Genomic DNA, 22,046 nt, shown 5'->3' with positions numbered 1-22,046 from the left:
TATGTTACAGTATGAAGTCAATTACCCCATTAGTTTTTGTTTACATCTTGTTGTCATCCAGAGATCTGATGCAACAACTGTGCCAACTCTGTGACGTCCAGCTATTATGACCAAGGTTTTTGGATGGAATCTGATCTCACCTGAACCTGTAACACTGCTTGAATATAAATCCTTTTCTACCCCTGTGTTCTCTTCCTGCATTTATTTAAGGTTTCTTGGAGAAAACATGCAACTCTGTTTTGCATAAATCATGTTGCAATTTTCAGGGATCTCAGACTGCATTGTTTAGTGAATCAGATTTTGTCAAAGTTATTAAGCATCCTTTTGAGAATCATAGTTTAGCCTGCATTTGTTAGCTTATGCTTATTTTGTTAAACGAATGAAACCAGTATGTGTACTTTTGTTTCATTTTCTTTTTTTGTTTTGCTTATTGTGGTGTTACTTGTGAACTTTTATTTACAACTTTTATTGGCCTTATGTATTTTTCATAAATTGATATAAAACAATGGATTAAAATGTTTATGATGTTTATGTTTATAGTAATTTAAATGGCAAAATGGGGGTCATAGCTTTACAATGGCATCCAAAGATGAAACTGACTTATAGCATTATTCATGTTTTTTGTGTCCATAGTCAGAAGCCTACACACTTTAACACATTGGGAATGCACACAGCATGGGCCAGGCACAGTGTCTTTTACTTTGACCCTCTCAATATGCATTGGTTTTCTACTAAGCTATCACCTTTTTGTTTGTTTCTTTTCTTTTCCTTTTTCTTTTTTCCCCCCAATTTTAGGCGCCCGTAGCTTAGCTGGGGGGCGTAGAGAGTACGGTAGGTCTGGTAGGGACCCGCTTTATTATATCTTTTTTTATATGTTGTTAATACTGTTTTTCATACATTTTGTCTGACTCATTAACATTTTCCACTAAAATAAGATATACCATAAGTTGAAAAATGCTGTCATACTCACAAGTATGTATAATACATTTAAATGTTTTCATCTGTTTACGCATTGAATCCAGTGGAATCTTCAAGATCATGTAAAGTAATACAACTGGATAATGAGTTCAACAAACCAAAAAAACAAAACTGTTGACTCCCGTCGCACATGTTTGCCTTGTGTTAGCACACAGGCATTTTCTGTACAATATCTAATGCATCTGAACAGAGTGAAACACAAGAGTAACTGTTTCATTTAAAATCTCTTCTGCACAACTAAAACACAACTTAACTGAGATGTGCATGGAGTCTTTTACACAATCCATAAAATGATTTATTTGGTTTGTTTTTATTTTTTATGGTTTAATATTACAGTTCTGTTCAAATTCATTGGTATTAGTAGTGATTCACCCTCTTGCTTTAACCATTGTATATGTTTTCTTTAAGTGAACAGAGGGGAATAAAATCAGCACACAGTAGTGTGTCTTTATTTTAAATATCCTGGCATCCAGCAAGGCAGGTTATGACCAACGTAACAGCTTTGTTCTACAAACCACGACAAATCAATGCTGCTTTTAGATGATATCATCAATCTGCGTTTCATATTTACAGTTGTTGATGTATAAAAAATATTGTAGTCAGCTCAGTTACTTCCAATAATTGTGATTTTGACACTGATGGCATTTTTAAATCTGCTTAATCTTCTAACATTAGTTTTCTGTGAAAGATAGATACTCAAACTTAATTTTAAAGGTGGTGGGTGGTGGAATTATCACATGGTTTCTGATTTTGGCATATTGGAAAGTGTTATTTCCATTGAAAAGTGGAACATTTTTATGCTGTCAACACAACAACTTACAAACTCTACCATACTTTTAGTCACATATATTGTATTGGTGGCAGAGTTTATATTTAGCTGCCACTGCTGTACTGTAGCAAACCCACTTTAACTTCCCCGCTAGCAGCAGAACCCATAAACAGTGATATCCCATGGTCTGTCAGTTGCTTTGTTTATCTAACACTTTAGTTCAAAGCAACAAATTAAAGATATTATGGATCTATTGAGATCCAGATCCCGAAGGATGAATCCTTAGGTTTTTAGTGAACCCATGACCTTTCCTCTAGGGCCACCATCAGGCCAAGTTCTTCATGTGTACACATGAAATGGGAATTTTCTGAACACAGGCACAGTCCCCAATTGAATGAACTGTTTACATTGTGTTAGTGAGTGTTATTCTAGTGTTACCCTCAGACCGGAATGTCATCTTTGCACACACAAAATATTTAACAGATAGCTTAAAATAAAATTTGCTCTGTAGACTCAGTTATTCAAAAGGGCAATTGATTGTTTGATATCAACAACAAAACCCAACTACTGGCATGGCTATAACAACAGCAAAATGGTCGATATGTTCTTTGTTTTGTCAACACTTTTGATTATAGATTACAATGAACTTACAGCTTCTAGGGTTTGCTCTTTAAAAAGTTACTTTTTTTTTTATCTGTGAAGGCTGGTGAAGGTTAATATTTTTGCGGATTAATTTTGGACACTAACCACTAACTTATCACTGGGGCAAAAGGCAATGAAAAGAGAGTTTGTTGAAATTATACTTTCAGGCCATTGATTTGTATTGGTTTGTTGTGATATATCATACATAAAAGGTTAATCCACCTTGCATCCATGGGGGCATCACCACTGTATGTATATATGTATGTGGCTATGAACAACATGCTTGTTTTATTGTACAACTCTTGAAAAAAAGGCTACAAAAACCTACTCTCTAGATTTTGTAAATCCAGCAGAATCAGATGGAATTAATGACCTATATACACACCCTTAAATCCTGCTAGTCATCCTATGTCAAATCACTCATCCAATCATCCAATTATCGATCCATCCACTCGTCCATCATGCAAACCACTAGTGCCATACTCAAGCTCAATCCTAGGCCTGAGGAGATATCTTCACAATGGTTCAGTCAGATGAAGTGATACTGATAGAAAAAAGGAATAATTTCCATTAAGTCAATGCTGTTTTTTGCAAAGCACCGTGTTCTGTTTTGATAAACACAGTATTTTATTTTGCCTGTGGCAATATGTGTCTTTTATGCACACACTAAAGAGATGTCATAGGTGAGTAGAAAAATACAGATTTAGAGGGATTTCATTGAACAAAAAATGTTCAAAAGAAAACATTTCAATCTATTTCAGTACACAAATAAGATTTAGTTTGCACTTATCGTAGAGTCCATCATTGAATAGACATTTTTAGTGTAATATCTGCAGTTATCATCAACTGTATGTCACTAGATGAAATCATGTAGTGTAGTTTCTTTTTTACATTTAGGATGTTGTGATGTGCTCAGCAATAAACAAGCTACATTGGCTTCATGAAAAGGATTTTGAGTAGAATACATGCTACATTTATGCAATCATGTAAAATAGAAGCAGTCTTAAACTTGTATGCGTGTCCATCTACACTATGCACCCACTGCTCATTGCTATGACAGACAGTACAGCATATTGTTGAAGAGAGATAATGATTATATTGCAACTAGATAAAGCTGTAGGCTGTGATTTGTAGGCTTTGGACTACACCGATTTCGCAATATTACACAGATGAAAGATATATATATTGCTCCTATACTAAAAAGGGAGTTAAGCTAGATAGTAACTCTGATTCCATGGTTAATACAGTCTGGAGTCATACAAAACAAAGTTACATTAAGACCAGAGAGACTTCACATTCACTCTGTTACATCTTCAGCCCCCATGCTCATATACGCAGCTCGTCAGTCATTGCACGTCATTAAGCCACAATCTACCCCGACCTGAGTAAGAACAGCATCTCACCAGCCTCTTTGCCAGTCTGAGTCCACAACTATGGCAAGAACGGCCTCTGGCACAAATGGAGGGAGTTCGGACGGAGACGAGACGCTGTCAGAACTTTTCTGAAATTTAAGTGTTGACCACAAAGGAGCAAAAGGTTTGAGGGGCCTTGTTGAAAAAAAGCACGAGAGTGAAGGTCTGTTACATATTCTCTGCACCAAAACTATTACGGAATGATATTAGGTCACACTTTACATCGAGTCCATGTAAGTACCATAGTTTTTATAGTACCTACATAATCAATCTTGAACGAAAGAGTGAACGTGATAAATGATTAGAATGACATTTTCCAGTAATTAACTGTATTGTACTTAAAAGTGCAGCCGTGTACTTGCACTTCATGTAAAGTATGGCTTGACCTCATGTAACCAAATACAAAGGGATTTAATGGCAGAAAAGTAGGTTCAGTAATGTTCATACCCATTCAGTGTAAGATTTGACAAATAGGAATGTGACAAGTGAAACTTCAGGAAGCTCTACATGCTGCAGTACAGCATGCAACACTTTTCAATATACTATATTGTTGCATTATCAGAGGCAGTCCAGATATTTTTTTAAAAAGAGAGAAAAATAGATTGTGTTGCTTTTTAGTTTAAAAACATGTTCTTTGTCTGGCTCTCAGCACATTTTGTCTGATTTTGTCTGATTGTTTCCCTGCTGTCTAAACCTCATTTCAGTTAGCTCTACAAAAATGCCACTTGAGAGAGACTGAATCTTTCCAATTCAAGCTCATGTTTGTTGCATTTTCCTACAGTTGTGGAGTGGCTAATAATAGTTGATTATAAGGATTGTCTTTGTCTCTTCTTCCAAGTCCTTGTCTGTACATGACATTTTTTGTTGGCCTTATACTCCAGAAATTGCAATGTCCTGTGTCTCTTTCAGGAGACATACTACTGCTAACAAAGTTTAATATTGGAATATTTCTCTATTTAATATACAAAGATCAGAAAAAGATTATCTCGCAATTTAAAACCATTGATTGGAATAATTTAAACTGGTTTTATTAGATCCTGAATTTTAAAACTTTGACTTGCTTTTCATATTTGTTTTAATTATTTCTGCTCTGTGTCTTATATGTATATATAATATGATAAGGTGTAGCTGTCTGTTTTCAGATTCAGATGATGCATGTTATCTCATGCTGAATGTTTTAGTGTATTACTGACTTAGTCATAGTCAACATGATAGGGCAATGCAGATAGGCAAAATTCAAAACAACCATGAAAAAACAATGATTGTTCAAAGCCTTTATTTTTGCCAAAGACGATATAGCTGATTTTATTTTCCAGCATGGTCCACATTGGATCATGCTTTGATTTTGTTTTTAGTTTTATATGCAATACAATGTTTTGGGACAATATTGGCACTTGCAACAGAAGCAAATATAAAAATATTGTTTGCGTATTCAAATGTCCCTGCCAACAGGAACCCTATTATCAGACACACAAACAAGGTTGAGGCACTTCCTGAAGAATTGTTGCCTATGAGCATTGCCCTCCTGCATTTTGAGACAGAAACACAGCAAATGCTGGATAATGAGTGTTACCTAGAAATAAGCATTTCCCCCCTGATTTTTTTTAAGTGGTAGCACTGACGCAGTGTTTGAGTTTGTTACAGTAGGACTGTAAAAGTAACTCACTCATATGAAATCATTACAGGCAAAAGTACTTTTTCAAATTAATTCAGCTCTGCACCATACTGTTAATGCTCTGCACATTTAGTATATGGGGAAAAACATTAATGTGACCCATTTCAAACACTGTAAACTGGGCATATCTGTGTTTCTCTCTCCATGTCTCTTACTGGCTGAATTGGATAAGCAAAGAGAAAAAAAAAAATCCTGTAAATAATTTAAATGAGCTTTAGACCCCGTTGGAGTTAGTTGTGGTAGGTATGATTAACTGTAGGTTTGCATTAATGAGTTGGATACCTGCATCTGTCCTTTCTAACTGGTGTTGCTTGTTCCTTGCAGGGATTCAGTTTCGTCTCCCTACTTCTTGCAGTGTGGACCGCGCTCAACCACCTCCAGGTACCAGTCTGTCTCAAACTCTTCTCCTTCCTTCCATACTAGCTCTTATCTTTGCAAACGTTTTTTAGTTGCAGCCATACATCCATGGGTGTAGCAAACTGGGTCTTACTAGTTTTGCTAAGAAAAAAGAAAGACACAAACATAACTAAAAGTGCACTGTTCTGAAAATATGTGCATCAAAAATTAAACACTTACCCTGCTGTGTAGGCATGAAAGGTGGCTTTAAAAAGCTTTGATTGTTTGAGGAGGATAGCAGTTGTAACCAGCCCTAAAAGCTCATGGTAAGTTAGTTAATGGTAACAAAATGGAAACCAATGATAACCTTGTGTTGAAACGTCCATAAAACCATGTCAGCCACATTTCCTTGTCCGCTCATATGAGCTAAGTATGTCTTATGTCTTATAACAAAATAAAACTAACTTAAATACATGGCTTCTGTTTAAGCTATGTTAGCTGTATGTTAACATTATTTTAAGTTTAAGTCATTCCACATTTTAACGGTTGCTCCAAACATTAACATGTTTTTCCAGTATTACAAAATACTTGTTGTTGCTATTGACTATCCAATTCAGACCAAAGATTCACAACAAGATGATTGTTGGTTGTCATACACTGTCTCCTCTAGTTGCATTAGCGTAAACTGGCAGGGTTTCACAAGTACGGTAGTTGCTAGATTCAACTTGTCTGGTTAACTGTGACAAAGGACATTTTCGTTTAGTGTTTTATAATAGTTTGTCACTCAATTCAGGGATCAACCAATCAATGCCCTCCTTATTGTTTCGCCTATAAAAACCTTTTGATGTGGATTTTCAGGTGCAGCTGAAATATACTGTAAAGAGTTTGCCATCCACAAGCCATCCATGCATGTGTGCGTTCAGAAACATAAGCACACACACACACAGCCAAACCTGATGCACCACAGTGGTCACATCCTCCCAACCAGCTGCAGTATAATGCTTCCCTACAGTGAAGATTGCGTATTTTGTTGTCTGCAAACGTTTCTGTTCTTCATGTGTGGTTAGAGACCATCTGGAGACGTTATATACTGTACATCCACGTGTGTGTTAAGCCTGCCATGAAAACACATTTGTAACATAGGATATTAACAGAGTTACACCCATCAATGAGTTGGAATCTCTGCCCGTTTAATGTCAATGCAAACCTCTCTTGTCCCGCTGCAACCCTCAAATTCAAAGTGCTTTGAGCTGAATGAGGTTCTGCAGTCACAAATTTTTAACAATCAGCAGAAAGTCTCACACACTCCTTCCCAGGTATACGCTCCTCAGTAAATGTAGAAGTCACTGCTGGAAGGTCCAACAGGAGCACATTTAGTATTCAATGCAACATTGTGTTTGATTTGGGTCACTTAGCTTAACTTTGCTATAGCTGGTGGTGCATTAAATGTCCAGTGTGTAACATTTAGGTGGCCTTAAGTCTTCACTGCTAGATGCAACCAAATCCAAAACATTGGTCCTTTAAATCAGTGATTATTTAAGGTACATGTAACCTTTTTTAAACCTATGCCCAGGTACAAGAATGCTAATCTTTACCATAGCTTGTACCCAAAATCTGTTACGTCCATCCCAAAATAATCATTTTATATAATTATCAAAAATTTTTAACAAAAACTTCAATTCAATTTACAATCATGTCAAACAGAGAAAAATTATAAATCCTGAATTTTTTAATCAAATTATGTTAGAGATTTGTGCTTGATATCTAACTTAAACTATTAATTGATTATCAGAGTAGTCGTCAATTAATTTCCTAATGTTGGAGCAGTACTGTGTGTGTCATGCACACTGCTGACTCACAGTGAGTGTTGATGAATTTAAAAATGGCAACAGAAAGTAAGTAGGATAGTCAGTGAGGAGATTAAATGAGGATAAATCGTACGTAGGTTGGTTCATTTGTGGTTCCACGCAGAAGCACGTCCTTGCTTCTGAGCTGTCAAAATGCCTGTTTTGAAGGCATAAACTAACCCGGGTCCTCACTGTTTACTTTTAATACTACAAATACATTTAAGCAGAGCAGCAACACAATTTTATAGCATGACATTCAGGTCCATTTAGTCTTGGCTGCGCCTCCAGTGTGTGGGTCTGTTTACTGAACTGCTCAGTGCAGCAGTGTAAAGCCAAAGAATCAAATTCAAACACAGCCTGGCACAACTGACTACACAAAGGACAGGATGCTTCCCTGGACTATATTAGCCAAACTTTCAACAGAGGCTGTAGTATTTAAAATGAAAACTTGCTGTCCTGAAGCTCTGCAAATTTACTCTGTTGATGTGAACACTTTTCCCCAGCTTACTTTTTCTACATATTGTAGTGTATTTTGTTCACAGGCTCATACTGTATGCTGGATATTATTTAGCATTTGCTTAAACTGTGGGCCTTACATGTAGGTGGAGAGAGCAGGACGGGTCTTGGGATTTCATGGAAATATTGTCTTTTTTACATTTGAATTCCCTGAGTGATTCTTTTTGTCTAGACAGAAGACCTAAGACTTTGATCTGAAGGAAGTGATGCTATTTACCACAATGTTTTAAGGCTTCAAGTTGTTTCTTCCTGGCTGATGGCTGTTGATGGGTCACACCACCCTTGAGACAGTACTTGTTCTGGAAGTATTGCTACATCATTTTATCTTGCCTAACTAAACATCTGTTGTTTCAACAGTATCAAAATTAATTGGGAAGGTTTTTTTCCTTTGGGGCAAACTCATAGCAAGTCATTACTTCACCAGGTTAGACTTGTGACTCTGTATTTGAATTAAATTAGAATTAGATTTTTAGACCGTCCTCAGTCCGTGCCCAAAATTTGTGTAGAAGATAAGACCTACATCTTTATCACATAGCGTTGTACAGTGGTTTTCAACCTGAGGAGGTTCCAGAAGGTCCCTAGAAAAATGGGAAATATTTTAATTCCTCTTTTATTTCATTGATTTTGAAGTTAGTGAAATAGCAGTGTGTCACACTCCCTGAGACTACATCGTATCAAATACAGGGCCACGGCCTGATGTGCTTCTATTTGGAGGTCCATGACAGAACCAGTGCTGTAGTACACGGTGACTGGCAACTTTAGTTTGAGATTTGTTCCAGTACATTTACTGTAGCTCGCTAACTTGTCCACTCACACCACTGCTGTTAATATATTTTAGTCTGGGACTGTTTGCACTAGGACAAATTATGCTGAAGATCCCAAATTGAATAGTGGATGACATATTCTGATCAAGTAGCAATGTAAAGATACTCACTTTAATTTCAAGCAAAATGCCCAGCAGAATGCCCCTCTGAGCAGTTTTACATTCACTGAATTACTAGTATTACTTTTATTATTTTTTAATTACTGTGTAAGAAGAATTGTAGCAAGTTGTGGTGCACGACCTCTAACAAATCTATAACCCTGCAGCATATTAATTAAAGTGATCATGATGATGATCATTTTGTATGTAAAATCTAAATCTTAAAATTAATTGGTAACTATATCTGCCAAGTAAATGTAGTTAAAAAGTACAACATTCCCTCTAAAGTGAAGCGAAGTAGAAATATAAAGAAGCATAAAATGGTACATCTGATTCTTCAAGTGCTTCTAGCAGTTTCAGTTCCAGATATTAGCAGATAATTAAGTGTAAGGATCTTAATACACAAATGACACAGACACATATGAAGACACAGTAAAATTCTTCATTAATCCACTGATAAAATCCAGTGTTGCCTTGGTAAATCTCAAGGAGGTACAGTCTACAGGAGGACATCTGGTGTCCAGTCAGTGCTATTGCAAGATATTGTGATTGTTTTTTTGTTGTTGTTTTTTGTTGTTTTTTCGGCTTGAGTAGGGCATCTCTCTCAGAATCCCATTATGTGGCAATATGACAGCCAAGGTGGAGTCAGCAAATTAAATGTTTTCACTAAACAACATTAACCAAAGCAAATAATTGTATGATTATAAAGAGATAAAGAGATAAGTCTTTTTATTGTCATTTTCACAGTATATACAGCATTTACAGCATTTTACATGAAATGAAACTTGTCCTCTGCATTTGACCCATCCTATATACATTACTATATACATTAGGAGCAGTGGGCAGCTGTAGGTGCCCGGGGAGCAGTTAGGGGTTAGGTGCCTTGCTCTAACCCCAGCATGTAAATGCAAGGCAACAAATTTGTTTCCAAATGTCAATTCATTTAGGTAAGCATAAAGTGTATGAATGAGCTGCGAGAAGATCTGTGCAGTGCTGACTCAACCTACAGTCTGATTTAGAGTCTTTATCATTACTCTACTGAGGGAGTACAGTCATATTTATTACTTCTGCAGAGGAGGTTATGTGACTGTTCAGCTCTTTGTTTGTTGCATATTCTCACTATCAAGAGAATTTAGCAGACAGACCCTCTGACCTTTCCTATAAAACTTGCAGTTTTGAAACATTTACATTTCCTGACTCACTGGCTGTAGACACAGTATTAGCTGTGCACATTTATGCTCACAAACAGGGGCGGATCTAGAGGGGGTGTCAAAAAATGCCTGGCCACCGCAGCTGCCACTCCCGGTTTGTTGTCAAATGCTGTCAGATTTAACACATTTTTGATTAAATAAAAATAATGTGTTAAAAAAACAGAAATTAATTTAATGACCTGTTATGGCCACATTTTAGATTAAGGGATAGGCTTAAGTTGAATGAAAAAGACATGTCTGACTGCAAGGAAATATTTAAATATATGATTGTGTCTGCTACCTCCATGCCCCCCTGATAAATATATTTCTAGATCTGCTCCTGCTGCTGTTGTTTTTAACTGCCATGCCAACAAAAGTTCAAACTTTACTGTGACACTTTCATTGACACATCAGCTCTTCCTCATCATTAAGTTGGTCTGTACATGCTACCACAACAGATAATAGAAGACAATAGGTTTTGAGATTAGGTTAAGTGACATTTACAGTGTTTCATCTCTCCAAAGTATACAAGACAATTCATAACTTTCATTAGGACTGCCAGTGTAATTTTATAGAAAATATAGGAATGAAAAACACAACAGTATATGTAATAACAATTTTAATTTAATTGGGATGTCAATTTCCAGAAGAAAAACAAGCTAGGTATATGTCCTTAAAATGATTATGAGGAAGTGAGAGTTTAACCTAGTAATATAATTTCAATTGAAATTTTATGATCAGATTTTTCTGATTAAATGCTAATTTGTTGTGAGCATGTTTTTGAAAAGCCATGGACATGGAAATAGACAATTATTTGAAAATCTTGAAATTAATCCTACACATGATGATTATGACAAAAAATGAAATCAGTGAACTGACTTTGATGTGTTGTATTTGCAAAGGAATGCTGGTTAACCACAGAAATATACAGATACTGGAGTTCGGTAAAACGCAGAGGTTTATGTCACTCAGTTTGTATCTGGTACTAAGCAGTCTGTAACATTTTCAATTTTGAATGTAAGTCAAATGGGTAGAATGTGTAAAAATAGAACGTGTGGAGTTGCGTACTGCCTGAGTCACTGTGCTCTTTTCATTTTGGTACTATCCACCCACTGTGTCTTGCAGAACTGCAGCCCCTTCAAGTTGGAAGGAAGTCAAGTCTGTGACTGGATTTAGCTTAACTGAGTTCCCTGTGGTTTCTTATTTCTTATTGCACTTAATTACCTGTAATCCAAAAGTGGTTTGTGTGTTTATCTGTCTGTGTGCGGTGCTCTGCCTGCACCTGTTTATGCTGGTATACAGGGTGTATTGAGTTATTTATTCCGTATGATGAACATTTTACAATATACATTTCTATGAATAATAAATGAGGAAATAAAAAGGACATCAAGTGAACGACTAAATTAACCCATCATATAGGGGAGAATGGCTGAATCATAATCGCCATTATACGTGTGTCTTGAATCATCTTATAGTCATAAAGAAAGTTTGAGTTATTATTCTTCTTGTAGTTTTCTGTGATTCATGCAGATTTTTTAAGGTTACATTTGAAATAAACTCATGAATGGTATGATATTCACCTTTATGTTGGACAATAGACATTATGCTCAAAATGTGAAGTAATATTGTTTGGAATTAAATCTAATTTTTGTCAACCAGATTTGAACCAATAGATGCTATTTTCTTTAAATGAATGAAGCAAACTTTGTGATTGCATCTTCAAAAACAAAAATATTTAAATTTACATTACTTCCTCAATCCAACATTGAGGTTCACTATGCTTTTCTATGACTTATTTATCCATACATTTACTAGAATTCTGTTATGTTTTCTGTGATCTAAACCAAGAGAAAAAATTATTTCAAACATTATTTTGAAATTGTATATGCTAAGCAACTACATGTTAAGTCAGTATTTTGTTATAGCTTTGAAAAAACAAAAAATATCCAGCAAGTGAAGTTGGTCCATTTCCAACTCTGCTGTGAGGTCCATCTGGATGGATTATAATCAGATTCTCATTTGCACTTGAAAGAGCAAATCTTTCCCGTAATCATTCATTGCACTTCCCAAATAAACACAGACATATAACAAAGCTGCTGTTTTTCACCTTACCGACATTTCCCTTGCTTTAAGTGCCCTGATGCCTCTAATCTCCCATCATCCCTTTCCGCTCTTCTATCACACACCGTGTGATACGGGTGAACTGCAGCACTTGTCAGCTTTTGGCCACATTTTTCATTCTCATGTTTTATTTTATCCTCTACCCTTGTCTTGCCTTGTCCTCGTCCTCGTCCTCTCATCCTGCTTGTGCTATCCAGTGGTTTCATATCCTCCCAGTTACAAGAAGACTCCACCTCCTGTGCCCCCGCGCACCACCACCAAGCCTCTTATCTCTGTAACAGCCCAGAGCAGTACAGAGTCCACCCAAGATGCCTACCACGAGGGCAGGCATCCACGGGGCGGTCTGTGGACCACGGATAGCCTTGGTCGTCCCATCTACAGCTCCACGGACAGCCTGGACAGCACCAAGGCAGTCACAATGGCCATGGAGTCAGCAGCAGGCAAGAGGCATGCATCTTTGGGCAGCCACACCTCTGTCCAGACATGTGACAAAGCAGTGCTGGTGTCCAAGGCTGAGGAGTACCTCAAAACCCCACGTTCCTCTATTGGGATACAGGTAACAACATGACTGACAATGTCACTCAGTTTCCTGCTCTCTTTTCACACTCACTACCCAGTCTTCATGCTAATTACACCAATCTCATCTGTCTTCTTCTATCTAGTCCTGGCTGAAAGGATAATTCCTTTTTTATCATTTTCATATTCAGATTGTTAATATGTATGAGAGCTGTCCTGTAAAATCCTGTCAAAGTAAAAACCATTTCTCAGGGTTCTGTGTAAAATCACTTTTTTTGTGTACTGTAGGCGGTTGTTTCAATTGCACTGCAGCATTGGATTACTACATGACAGGAAGATTAGGCTTCTTCTTTGAAGGCCAACTCTATGTCCGCATCTCCAGGCAGACTGGCAATAAAACGACACATGTGCAAATTAGCTAATCTTGTCATTTTTTAGGCTTTACAAATTTCAAAATATCCCAATCTGTGTGAAGTGCTCTACAAGGTTTTGGAGTCTTGTTGACCTTTACACCTGTCAGGCCGCACAATTACATGAACAGGGCTTATTCAAAGGCAGCCGTAATGAAGAGTACAATGAGGATCTCTCTTACTCTCCTTGTTCTAGTTTGTGATCTGGGTGCTTAACCCTTAAGTTCTGCTTGTTCTAGACAATAGCATTGGCCTGATCGTATAATAGTCCAAAATAGTATCTCCTCTGTAAGATGTGGAGCCTGCTTTGTGTTCTAACTGTCTCATTAACTTAAGAAGCTCCTGCGTCTCCTGGAGGCAAATGTTCTCAGTTGTTAGCTCTGACTTTAGTGGTGGTTGTCTCTGTGGACCATGTTATACATGCATGTTGTTCACAGACGTTTCCTGTGGGCAATGCTGGGTATAGTGTCCAAAACAATTGAATGTCCTTTTGCAAATGTAGCTGCTGGACACTGTGCCAGTTGTGACCCAGAGTTCCAGCTAGTTGATGATTACACTGCCAACTTTCTATTTTCAGTTTCCTTAGTGCCAAAATCCTGGATGGGGTTGAACTCATTCTGGACCTCATACAAGTACCCACACTGCAATTGTACATGTTGGTACTTTGTGCTGGTTTCTCACAACAGTTGCACTGGCTATTGGTTCACCACCCCTCCACCTTCTGCTGAGGTGGTGAGTGTAGGTATGAGTGGCATTATTACAGGCCTATGTGTAAAATAAGCTGTTTTGTAGCTTGGCAAAAAAAAAACACACAACAGATATTGTTATGTATTGGTCTGTAAATTAAAAGCATTTTTGGAATTGATAAAAGTCCCTATGAAAACCAGCAAACACATCAATCATATTGGGAGCTGAAAGAGAAAAATGGAAACTTGAATGTTTTCAGTGGGAGATGTGTGTCTGTGCTTTGGTTTGTCTAAACATTAAATTGTGAATGATGATAATTTGACAGAGTTCTGTTGTCTGTATTTACCAGGTGGAAACTGTGACAGACTCTGAGACTGAAAGTAAAGGCCTTCCTCAGTTTCATTCAATAGGGATTCAGGTGGAAGATCAAAAACGGTAGGTGGCTCAGACATAACAAACAAGTGTCTATAGTCAAAGTTGCATTTTTTAAGCCTTGTCCCTTTAACTGGTGCATTTTTTAGGCATGGGAGGTTCAAACGCTCCAACAGTGTGACCACTGCAGTACAAGCAGACATGGAGTTGGAGGGCTTTCCCTCCATGGAGGACAAGGGCCTGCAGTTTGGTGGTGGATTTGGTCGCCACTCGGAGCCCAGCACGCCCACGCAGTATGGGGCCATCCGTACAGTGCGCACACAGGGCCTATTCAGTTACAGGGAGGACTACCGGCCTTCCAGTGGGCCCCCCAGCCCACAGCCTGAACCCTGGCTGGTTGAACCCAGTCTGGAGAGCGCCGAAACAGGCCGAGTGTCCCCCCTTCGCAGGGACGGCAGCTGGTTTATGCAGCTCCTTCACAATGAAACCAAGCGGCTGGAAGGATGGTGCAAAGAGATGGAGAGAGAAGCAGAGGAGCATGACCTCTCAGAGGAGAGTGAGTGTCCTGAGGGAAACTACATTCTTGCCAGAGCAGGTGCTGCTTTTGTTGAATGAGGTCAATGCTTTCATGATATGTGCTCTGTGATAATTTTTGCAGTATGTATAACAGTATAGTGAAAGTGAACATTCACAGTATTAGCTGTCATGTTGACAATGAAAACACAGAATCGTGATAGGCGTTCTTATGAGCAGATTGGATCCTTGTGAATGACTGCCTGAAAGACATTGCTCAACATGTCGGCCTTTGCCAAGCTGCCAGCAATTAAACCAGAGTCTCTCGTTTTCCTCTCTTTCTATGTGTGTGTCTGTTTGTGTGTCCACCAGTCCTAGGAAAAATCCGGAGTGCAGTGGGCAGTGCTCAGCTACTAATGTCTCAAAAGTTTCAGCAGTTTTACTGGCTATGTCAGCAGAATCTGGTGAGTAATATGTGTTTGTGGACGAAACCTACATGCTTTTAAAGATCAGGGGGTAAACTTGTTGATAGGCTCCTCTTTCTCAGAGCTCTGAGAAGTTGCTTGTCCTGACGCTGCACTTGTGCGCATTCCAGAAATAGACCATAGAGATCAATAGTGAAGCAGTCCCTCTGCTGCTATTGACCCCGCAGTAAACGAAAGGGGAATTCCAATAGGAAGCAGCACCTGTGTTGAGGCTATCCATTAATGCACGGAGGCAGCAGTTCGAATGGGATCTCAGAGTTTGAATAATGGACTGCCACACTGTCTCACTGTTTAACCCTCATGTCACGTCAACTGGAAACTCATACCTTTTCTAATGCTAACTATCCACAGAGTCAGCATGTATTAGAAGATGATAGTGTCATAAGCTAAAGAATGTTTCTGCAGATACAGTAGAGAGAGTGAAAGAGACAGTCAGGCACTTAATCGCACCTTAGTAATGCGTAGCTAATTTTTTTAATGAAATGCAAAACCTTGTGGAGGTGGTTGAAATCTGCCTGCTCTCTCACTGCCTTGCGTTTTTTTGTGTGTGTGTGTTTGTGTATGTGTCTTAACTCCGTGTGTTGCTCTCTTTTGGATGGTTTTGGGTTACACTCTGTCCCTCTCTCCCCATAGATAATGGGATGATGAATTAAGTCTAACATTGGTAGTGACAAGCCTTAGATTGCCCTGAGCTTTCAGACGTGTCTGAATGAGAGAACGACTCTGTTTCCCTGCTGGGCGTAGGAGGAACTGCATGACGGGTCTATAAAAAGCTCTGAACGTGCTTTGAAGTTTTTACTTGACAGACCTTTTTCCTTGGTCTGCGATCACATTTCATAATGTATTTGCTGTCCGTGGTAATGAGCATAGGGCTGTATGTGGCTGCCTGATTGGGTGCATTGTGGTCTGCAGTTGACACACCAGCCAACTGGGTATGAACAGCAATGCACCACAGAAATGCAGCAACAATGAGCACCTGATATTTGTCATTTAAATTTCACATAATAGTGATAATTATACAAAATTAAAGTGGAGTGAAAAATCTAAAAACAAAAACCTGTGCTGATAGTATTTTACACACAGAAAGACAATCCTAAGAGGGAACATACAGTATATATATCATGCTTAATTTGAGCTAATGATGAATAGCATGTCTCTGTCCCTCTCCCATGCATTCTGTCCCCGCTGCATGTGACCAGAAAAATGACCTTTGATAATCATTAATCGTTGTTGCAACAGCACACAACAGACCAACTCTGCTGCATTTAATGGCAGCTAAGGGATGTTCCAGAAACCAAGGAACCGTTAGTTGAGGTTATGAACCAATGTTGGTGCTCTACTGCCACACAGTGGTGGGAATGATGAGGTTCAAATGTTGAGGTGGCTATGAGTAGCAGAAAGTAAGCTGTAGAACATAGATTTGATTAATATTTCAATACATTGTAGGTTTTTATTTATTTTTTTAATTTTTTCTAAGTTTAGTATTATACAGGTGGCATGATGCTGACTTTCACTCTCTTCAGGACCCCAGTGCCATGCCCAGACCCACATCTCAGGACCTGGCTGGATTCTGGGACCTCTTGCAGCTTTCCATCGATGACGTCACTGCCAAGTTTGATGAGCTGCAGCAGATCAAGAGCAACCAGTGGCAGCTGGTGGAGAGCCCAGAAAAGAAGGTAAAACTGGTGGCTGTTTACCCAGGGATCCACACACTCATAATAATTAGTCTTAATGGGGTCCAGATGAACTTGCTCAGCTTTTGAGGAAAGCTGCAGTAACAACATTTGCCTTCTTTTTTAGGCTTGTGACCAGCAGGAGGTTAATCATTCTTATCATAACACTGCAGGGACGATGTTAAGAGGCAACATCAGTTCAACTTAGACAGCTAGTAGCATCCGCTAAACATGTTTTCCTGTTAAAATCATCATTTGCGTCTCCAGAATAATTTAGGACTTGTTCTATCTGTCTGGTCCATATTGTCATTGTAATTCATCATCTGCTTTTTCTCCTGCTGGTTCTCAAACTATGGTACATGAACCACTGGAGCTACCTCTAGTGGTACGCGGAGGATTCTATGAAATATATATATATAAAAAAATTAAAATGAATTAGTAGAAAAAATACTATATGTGAATGTTATTTTGTTTAGTTTTGCATTTCCTGTAGTATTTCATTTTCTATATCAGCCTGCTATGTAATCACATTCATGCACGTAGGTCATGCATATGGTCATGATTAGTTAAAATGTGATAGCAAGATAGTAAGTGGAGGTAACATTAATGGTTCAAAAGCAGTTGTGACTCCAAATGGAAACTATTTAGAAGAGAAGTGTGGACCAGGAAAACTAATTTTCCACCAAATTACCTCTGGTTCTTGAACTGGTTTGTTCAGGATTCAACAACAGTCAACAATAAATAATCTTATTAGGATTAAGAATAAATCTGCCTTGTGTATGAACTGTCTGAATAGGGTTGGCCTACACTATTGTATAATCATAACTGCAGTTCTTGGAGAGCCTAGTATTCTATTGTTTGTCTGCACTCATGTTGGTTTTTCTTTTTCTTTTCTAACATTGTTAAGTAAAGTGCTAAATAAAAAAGGCATGAAACAAACCATCATATTTGATACAAAACAAATATCAATTGTGTTAATTACAATAATACCTTAATAGTTACACAATAAGAATAATAAAAGAATAATAGTAAAATGAAAAAAATCATAGATATAATACAATAATAAGTCAATTAAAAGCATGTATAAAACAGTCACAGTAAAATCAATCAAGGTTTTGACTGGATTAATCAATTGGCCCATTGGAACCAGAGTACCAAGCTTTAAAATCTAAGAGCAGCCTTTCCCAGATCAGTGTTGATTCTTGGAACCTGCAGCAGCAGCCAGTCCTGTAAGCGGGTGTTATGTGTTCCAACTCTCCAGCCAATAAATGACGTCAAATATCAGGGCAATTTTTGGAGAAGCCCTTTATAAATAGATGAAAATTAATGCAGCTCTCTTCTAATGGACAAAGAATACAGTGTCTCCAGTTCTAAGAGCTAAATGGTTGACAGCCTTTAGGGGCAAGAGTTGATGTTGCCTCATATCTGTAAATCACATCACCATAATCTAACACTTCCGTAATCTTCAATCTACAAGACATACAAGACTTTTATCTGTAAATTTTCTCTTTAGTACATCAATATGTGATCAGTCCAGAAGTATTCATAACGTGGGACTCTTTCAGTGACTATACCATTTAAAGTGTAGATTTTGCGAGGACTACAGTCACTGTTTTTGTCTCTGGAGAACAGCGTATATTCTCTTTCATCTGCATTTAATACAAATTTGAGATCTATAATTGCATCTTGCAAAGCAGTGAAAGTAGTGAACAATGGCGCTTACAGTGAGCTTGCTTTTCACCAGCACCAAGTGACCAATTGCACTTAATGGAAATCCATTCAGACCGTATGACTTTTGAGATTTAACAGACTAACTAATGGGCGTGGAAAAAGAAAAAAAAAGGACTGTCTTTGGAGCAATAATACACTTTTGCGCATTGTTTGAACACATACAAAACTTTGCCTTAAATTGTTACAGTGACATTTCATGTGGCTATTTGTGCTATTTGGTGGCTTTTACACAAAACACTGGTTCAGTCTTGACAGACACGTGTAGAGGTGAATCAAAGCAGGATAGTCTTTTTTTATTAAGTCCTGTCATACGTCCACAGACTTTGATGGCACAGTTTCCCTCCTATATGCACATGTATATCAACACTGCTTTAAGAACTAGTGTCTGTGGGAATAATGCCACATCTGCTGAAATTAGTAACTATTAGCAACCTAAACACAAGAAAACAAGGTTATTTGTGACTATAAGTAGGCCGAAGACAATAAATAACAATAAAGTGAATTCTAGATCAAATGTAGAAATACTAACGATCAGAGTAGACGAGCGAGCTGCATTTGTAAGAAGCACATTTAGATGGTAATGTGTTTTTACAGATAGACAAGATCCTTCAGGGCACTTGGATAATTGTCTTCATGCTACAGTTGTAGTTGTAGGAGAGTTATTTACCTCCAGCAGTTAATAGGCACATTGCAAGCTCCATGAAGCTGAGCCCTAACAGTGACACAGATGCTCTGTATTGGACTTCTCTCCTTCAAGGCATGCCCAGTATTGCACATTGCAACAGCAGCTTGCCAAGCAATCAGAAAAACGTGCCTTGCTTTCAAAAGTTATTGTATACACGTGTTCAGATTTGTAGGTCATTCGGGTGAGATTTGACTGGTTTTGCAAGGGTAATGTGCTGGCTACATAATGAATAATGGCTGTTTCTGTAATGTTTCTAGATGCCTTTTGTTTGAGCAAACAGCTTATGGGTCACACGAGGCAGACATTTTGTTCATACACTTTTTTCTGCTGCATAAATATACAGCCCCTCAGTGAGAATAATGATAATGATTTCTTATATTGTGGCCTCTAGTGAATATTTCTTATTGCCATTTCTATTCTTGCATAGTCTGTGGTAACAACAAGCTGTGGTAGCAAAGTGGAGGCAAAGTGACTTGAGTCTGTCCATGATACACACGTCTTCAAGATGCCAAGAGTCCTTATATTAAAGAATTATAGCCAAATTTAGGCAAAGCAGTGCGCTCTAAAGTGAATAAAACTCCTATTAGCATTTAATTTATCTGCACTGAATCAAGATTTATCATTTCCTGCCTCAGTTCCCTATAAAATGAAGCTACTCCAGCAGTGTTTCATCTGCTGGTAAATATTGCTTTTTTCCTCATAACCCTCAATTATGAGTTCTTGTTCTGAGCTGAATAAATAGTCTCTCTTGTCTTCCTATAATGAGATAATGACCAAACTAAATAAAACATTATAAAATTACCATCACTAGAATAAAACTACTTTTGTCAGTATGTGTCCATGAAGACAGCCTGATCCTGTTTTCAGTTCACTTCATAGCAGAGCAGTTATCAAACATAAATGATTAGATTGACTCATCTATTCATAATCCATTAGGTTTAAGGGTTTTAAAAATCATGGTCTTTAATTTATATTATCTGACACTCCAGATAGAGATACACAGCTGTATTCTCCCCTGTGAATCAACTAGTTCTGTCAGATACATTACTATAATAATGCTTTAGACCTTTACCGTCTAAACATGTCATTCTGTATCCAAAGGAGCGTAAGTGGCCACCACCTCTGCCAAAGCGGCCGACCAAGGGACGTGGCGGTATGACGCGAGAGCGCTCTCTGGACCTTCAGGATCGCCAGCGACAGGAAGCCCGCAGACGCCTCATGGCTGCCAAACGAGCAGCTTCTTTCAGACAGAACTCAGCCACAGAGAGGGCAGACAGCATCGAGATCTACATCCCTGAAGCCCAGACACGGCTTTGAGGTCCACGGATTCATCCTCAGCTCCTCTTGTCCAACTCCACCCAACACCAGCTTGTGGCGTCACCTCCAGGCTCCTCCCGCTGTCATCATCTGTCACACATTGCTCGTCCACTGTCTCATCGTCTGTTGCCATTCTCTGGGTTGTCCCTACTGAAGCTACACTAGGCAAGATTTCAATGGGAAATGCATCCTTAAATGACAAGGTGGCACTGCCATAGGGAAGAACGCCCCATCTTCCCTGAGCGAGAAGTCAGTTGAGTCAGATGAGTCAGGTGTGGATGGTTGTGGTCCTACAGAAAGTAATAAATAAAACACTCAAAATGGAGCCCGCAACTGAAAAAACTGGACACACCAGCGTTAGACCTTTTGCCTCTTTGTCCTTTTGGTGTTCTTTGGTTAGAAGTGAACACAGGCTTGGATTGGTAAACATGAGCCACTAACATGTGAAGTTGCCTAGTGTAGCTTTAAAGAAACCCACTGGGGACTCGTTTCCACAGGTTCTGCACCATGAGAATGAGCTGCTATACCCCAAAACAAACATTTCACCTGTATTTATTTGAGCGACATTAATTCAAGTTAGTGATTTATTTGGTCATTGCCACTATTGTTAAAACTCCAGTCCTCTCCATTGACGCCATTGCCCTGCTGTGAGTAAGGGTGATGCTGTACTTGCCGCATTCAAAGGGAAACACAAAGTGCAACTTTTCTAGAGTTTCTCACCAGCAACAGTGGTCTTGGGCTAAAGCACCCTGTGTGAAGGAACGGCGGCAGCAGAGACTGAATTCCCACTGTCTTACAAAGGTGAAAAAGCCTTTTAAAAAATCTGTAAATTATTGTGTTATGATGAGGTTCAAACTTCACAACCAGCCTTTTCTATGGAAGTGGGTAAAACCTGGTAGCTTGGTTGATAAATTTTTTTCTTCATTTCCTGCCAATCTGTGATGAAACAGTCAAACTTAGAACTGTATTAAAAACGTTGGACAGCGTGTCTGAGGTGCTGCACAACTGTACATCTTTCTATCTTTGTCTCATCTATCCATATTTAACCAGGCATGCTGCAGCCGCTGACCAGTGTTGCTGAATGAGATCTAAAAATAAGGCTCAAAATCCTAGACCATCATTTCAGCGTTTATTCATTTCCATTCATGTAATACCATCCCCTACTAGGACTAGACATTTTTAAGCTATGTACGTTATTTGCTGCTGGATACATTTCCATTGCAGAACAAATATGAATTATTAACAAAAA

General features: G+C 38.4%; 1 protein-coding gene across 1 annotated transcript in view; it reads left to right on the top strand.

Moving 5' to 3' along the window:
• The window catches only part of LOC118340261 (disks large-associated protein 2-like), a 107,646-nt gene extending 86,673 nt beyond the window's left edge, over window positions 1-20,973 (top strand). Inside the window, exons 6-13 of the mRNA XM_035678133.1 lie at window positions 796-840; window positions 5,801-5,857; window positions 12,606-12,964; window positions 14,371-14,456; window positions 14,543-14,988; window positions 15,279-15,370; window positions 16,915-17,067; window positions 20,582-20,973. Of these exons, the coding sequence (XP_035534026.1) occupies window positions 796-840; window positions 5,801-5,857; window positions 12,606-12,964; window positions 14,371-14,456; window positions 14,543-14,988; window positions 15,279-15,370; window positions 16,915-17,067; window positions 20,582-20,797 (1,454 nt within the window). The 3' untranslated portion in view covers window positions 20,798-20,973. The remainder of the gene's footprint in view (window positions 1-795; window positions 841-5,800; window positions 5,858-12,605; window positions 12,965-14,370; window positions 14,457-14,542; window positions 14,989-15,278; window positions 15,371-16,914; window positions 17,068-20,581) is intronic.
• The last annotated feature ends 1,073 nt before the right edge of the window (window positions 20,974-22,046 follow it).

This window comes from Morone saxatilis, unplaced genomic scaffold (genome assembly GCF_004916995.1).
Source record: "Morone saxatilis isolate NCDOM2014 unplaced genomic scaffold, NCSU_SB_2.0 Contig7, whole genome shotgun sequence".
Lineage (NCBI taxonomy): Eukaryota > Metazoa > Chordata > Actinopteri > Moronidae > Morone > Morone saxatilis.
This window is presented reverse-complemented; position numbering and strand designations above follow the sequence as displayed.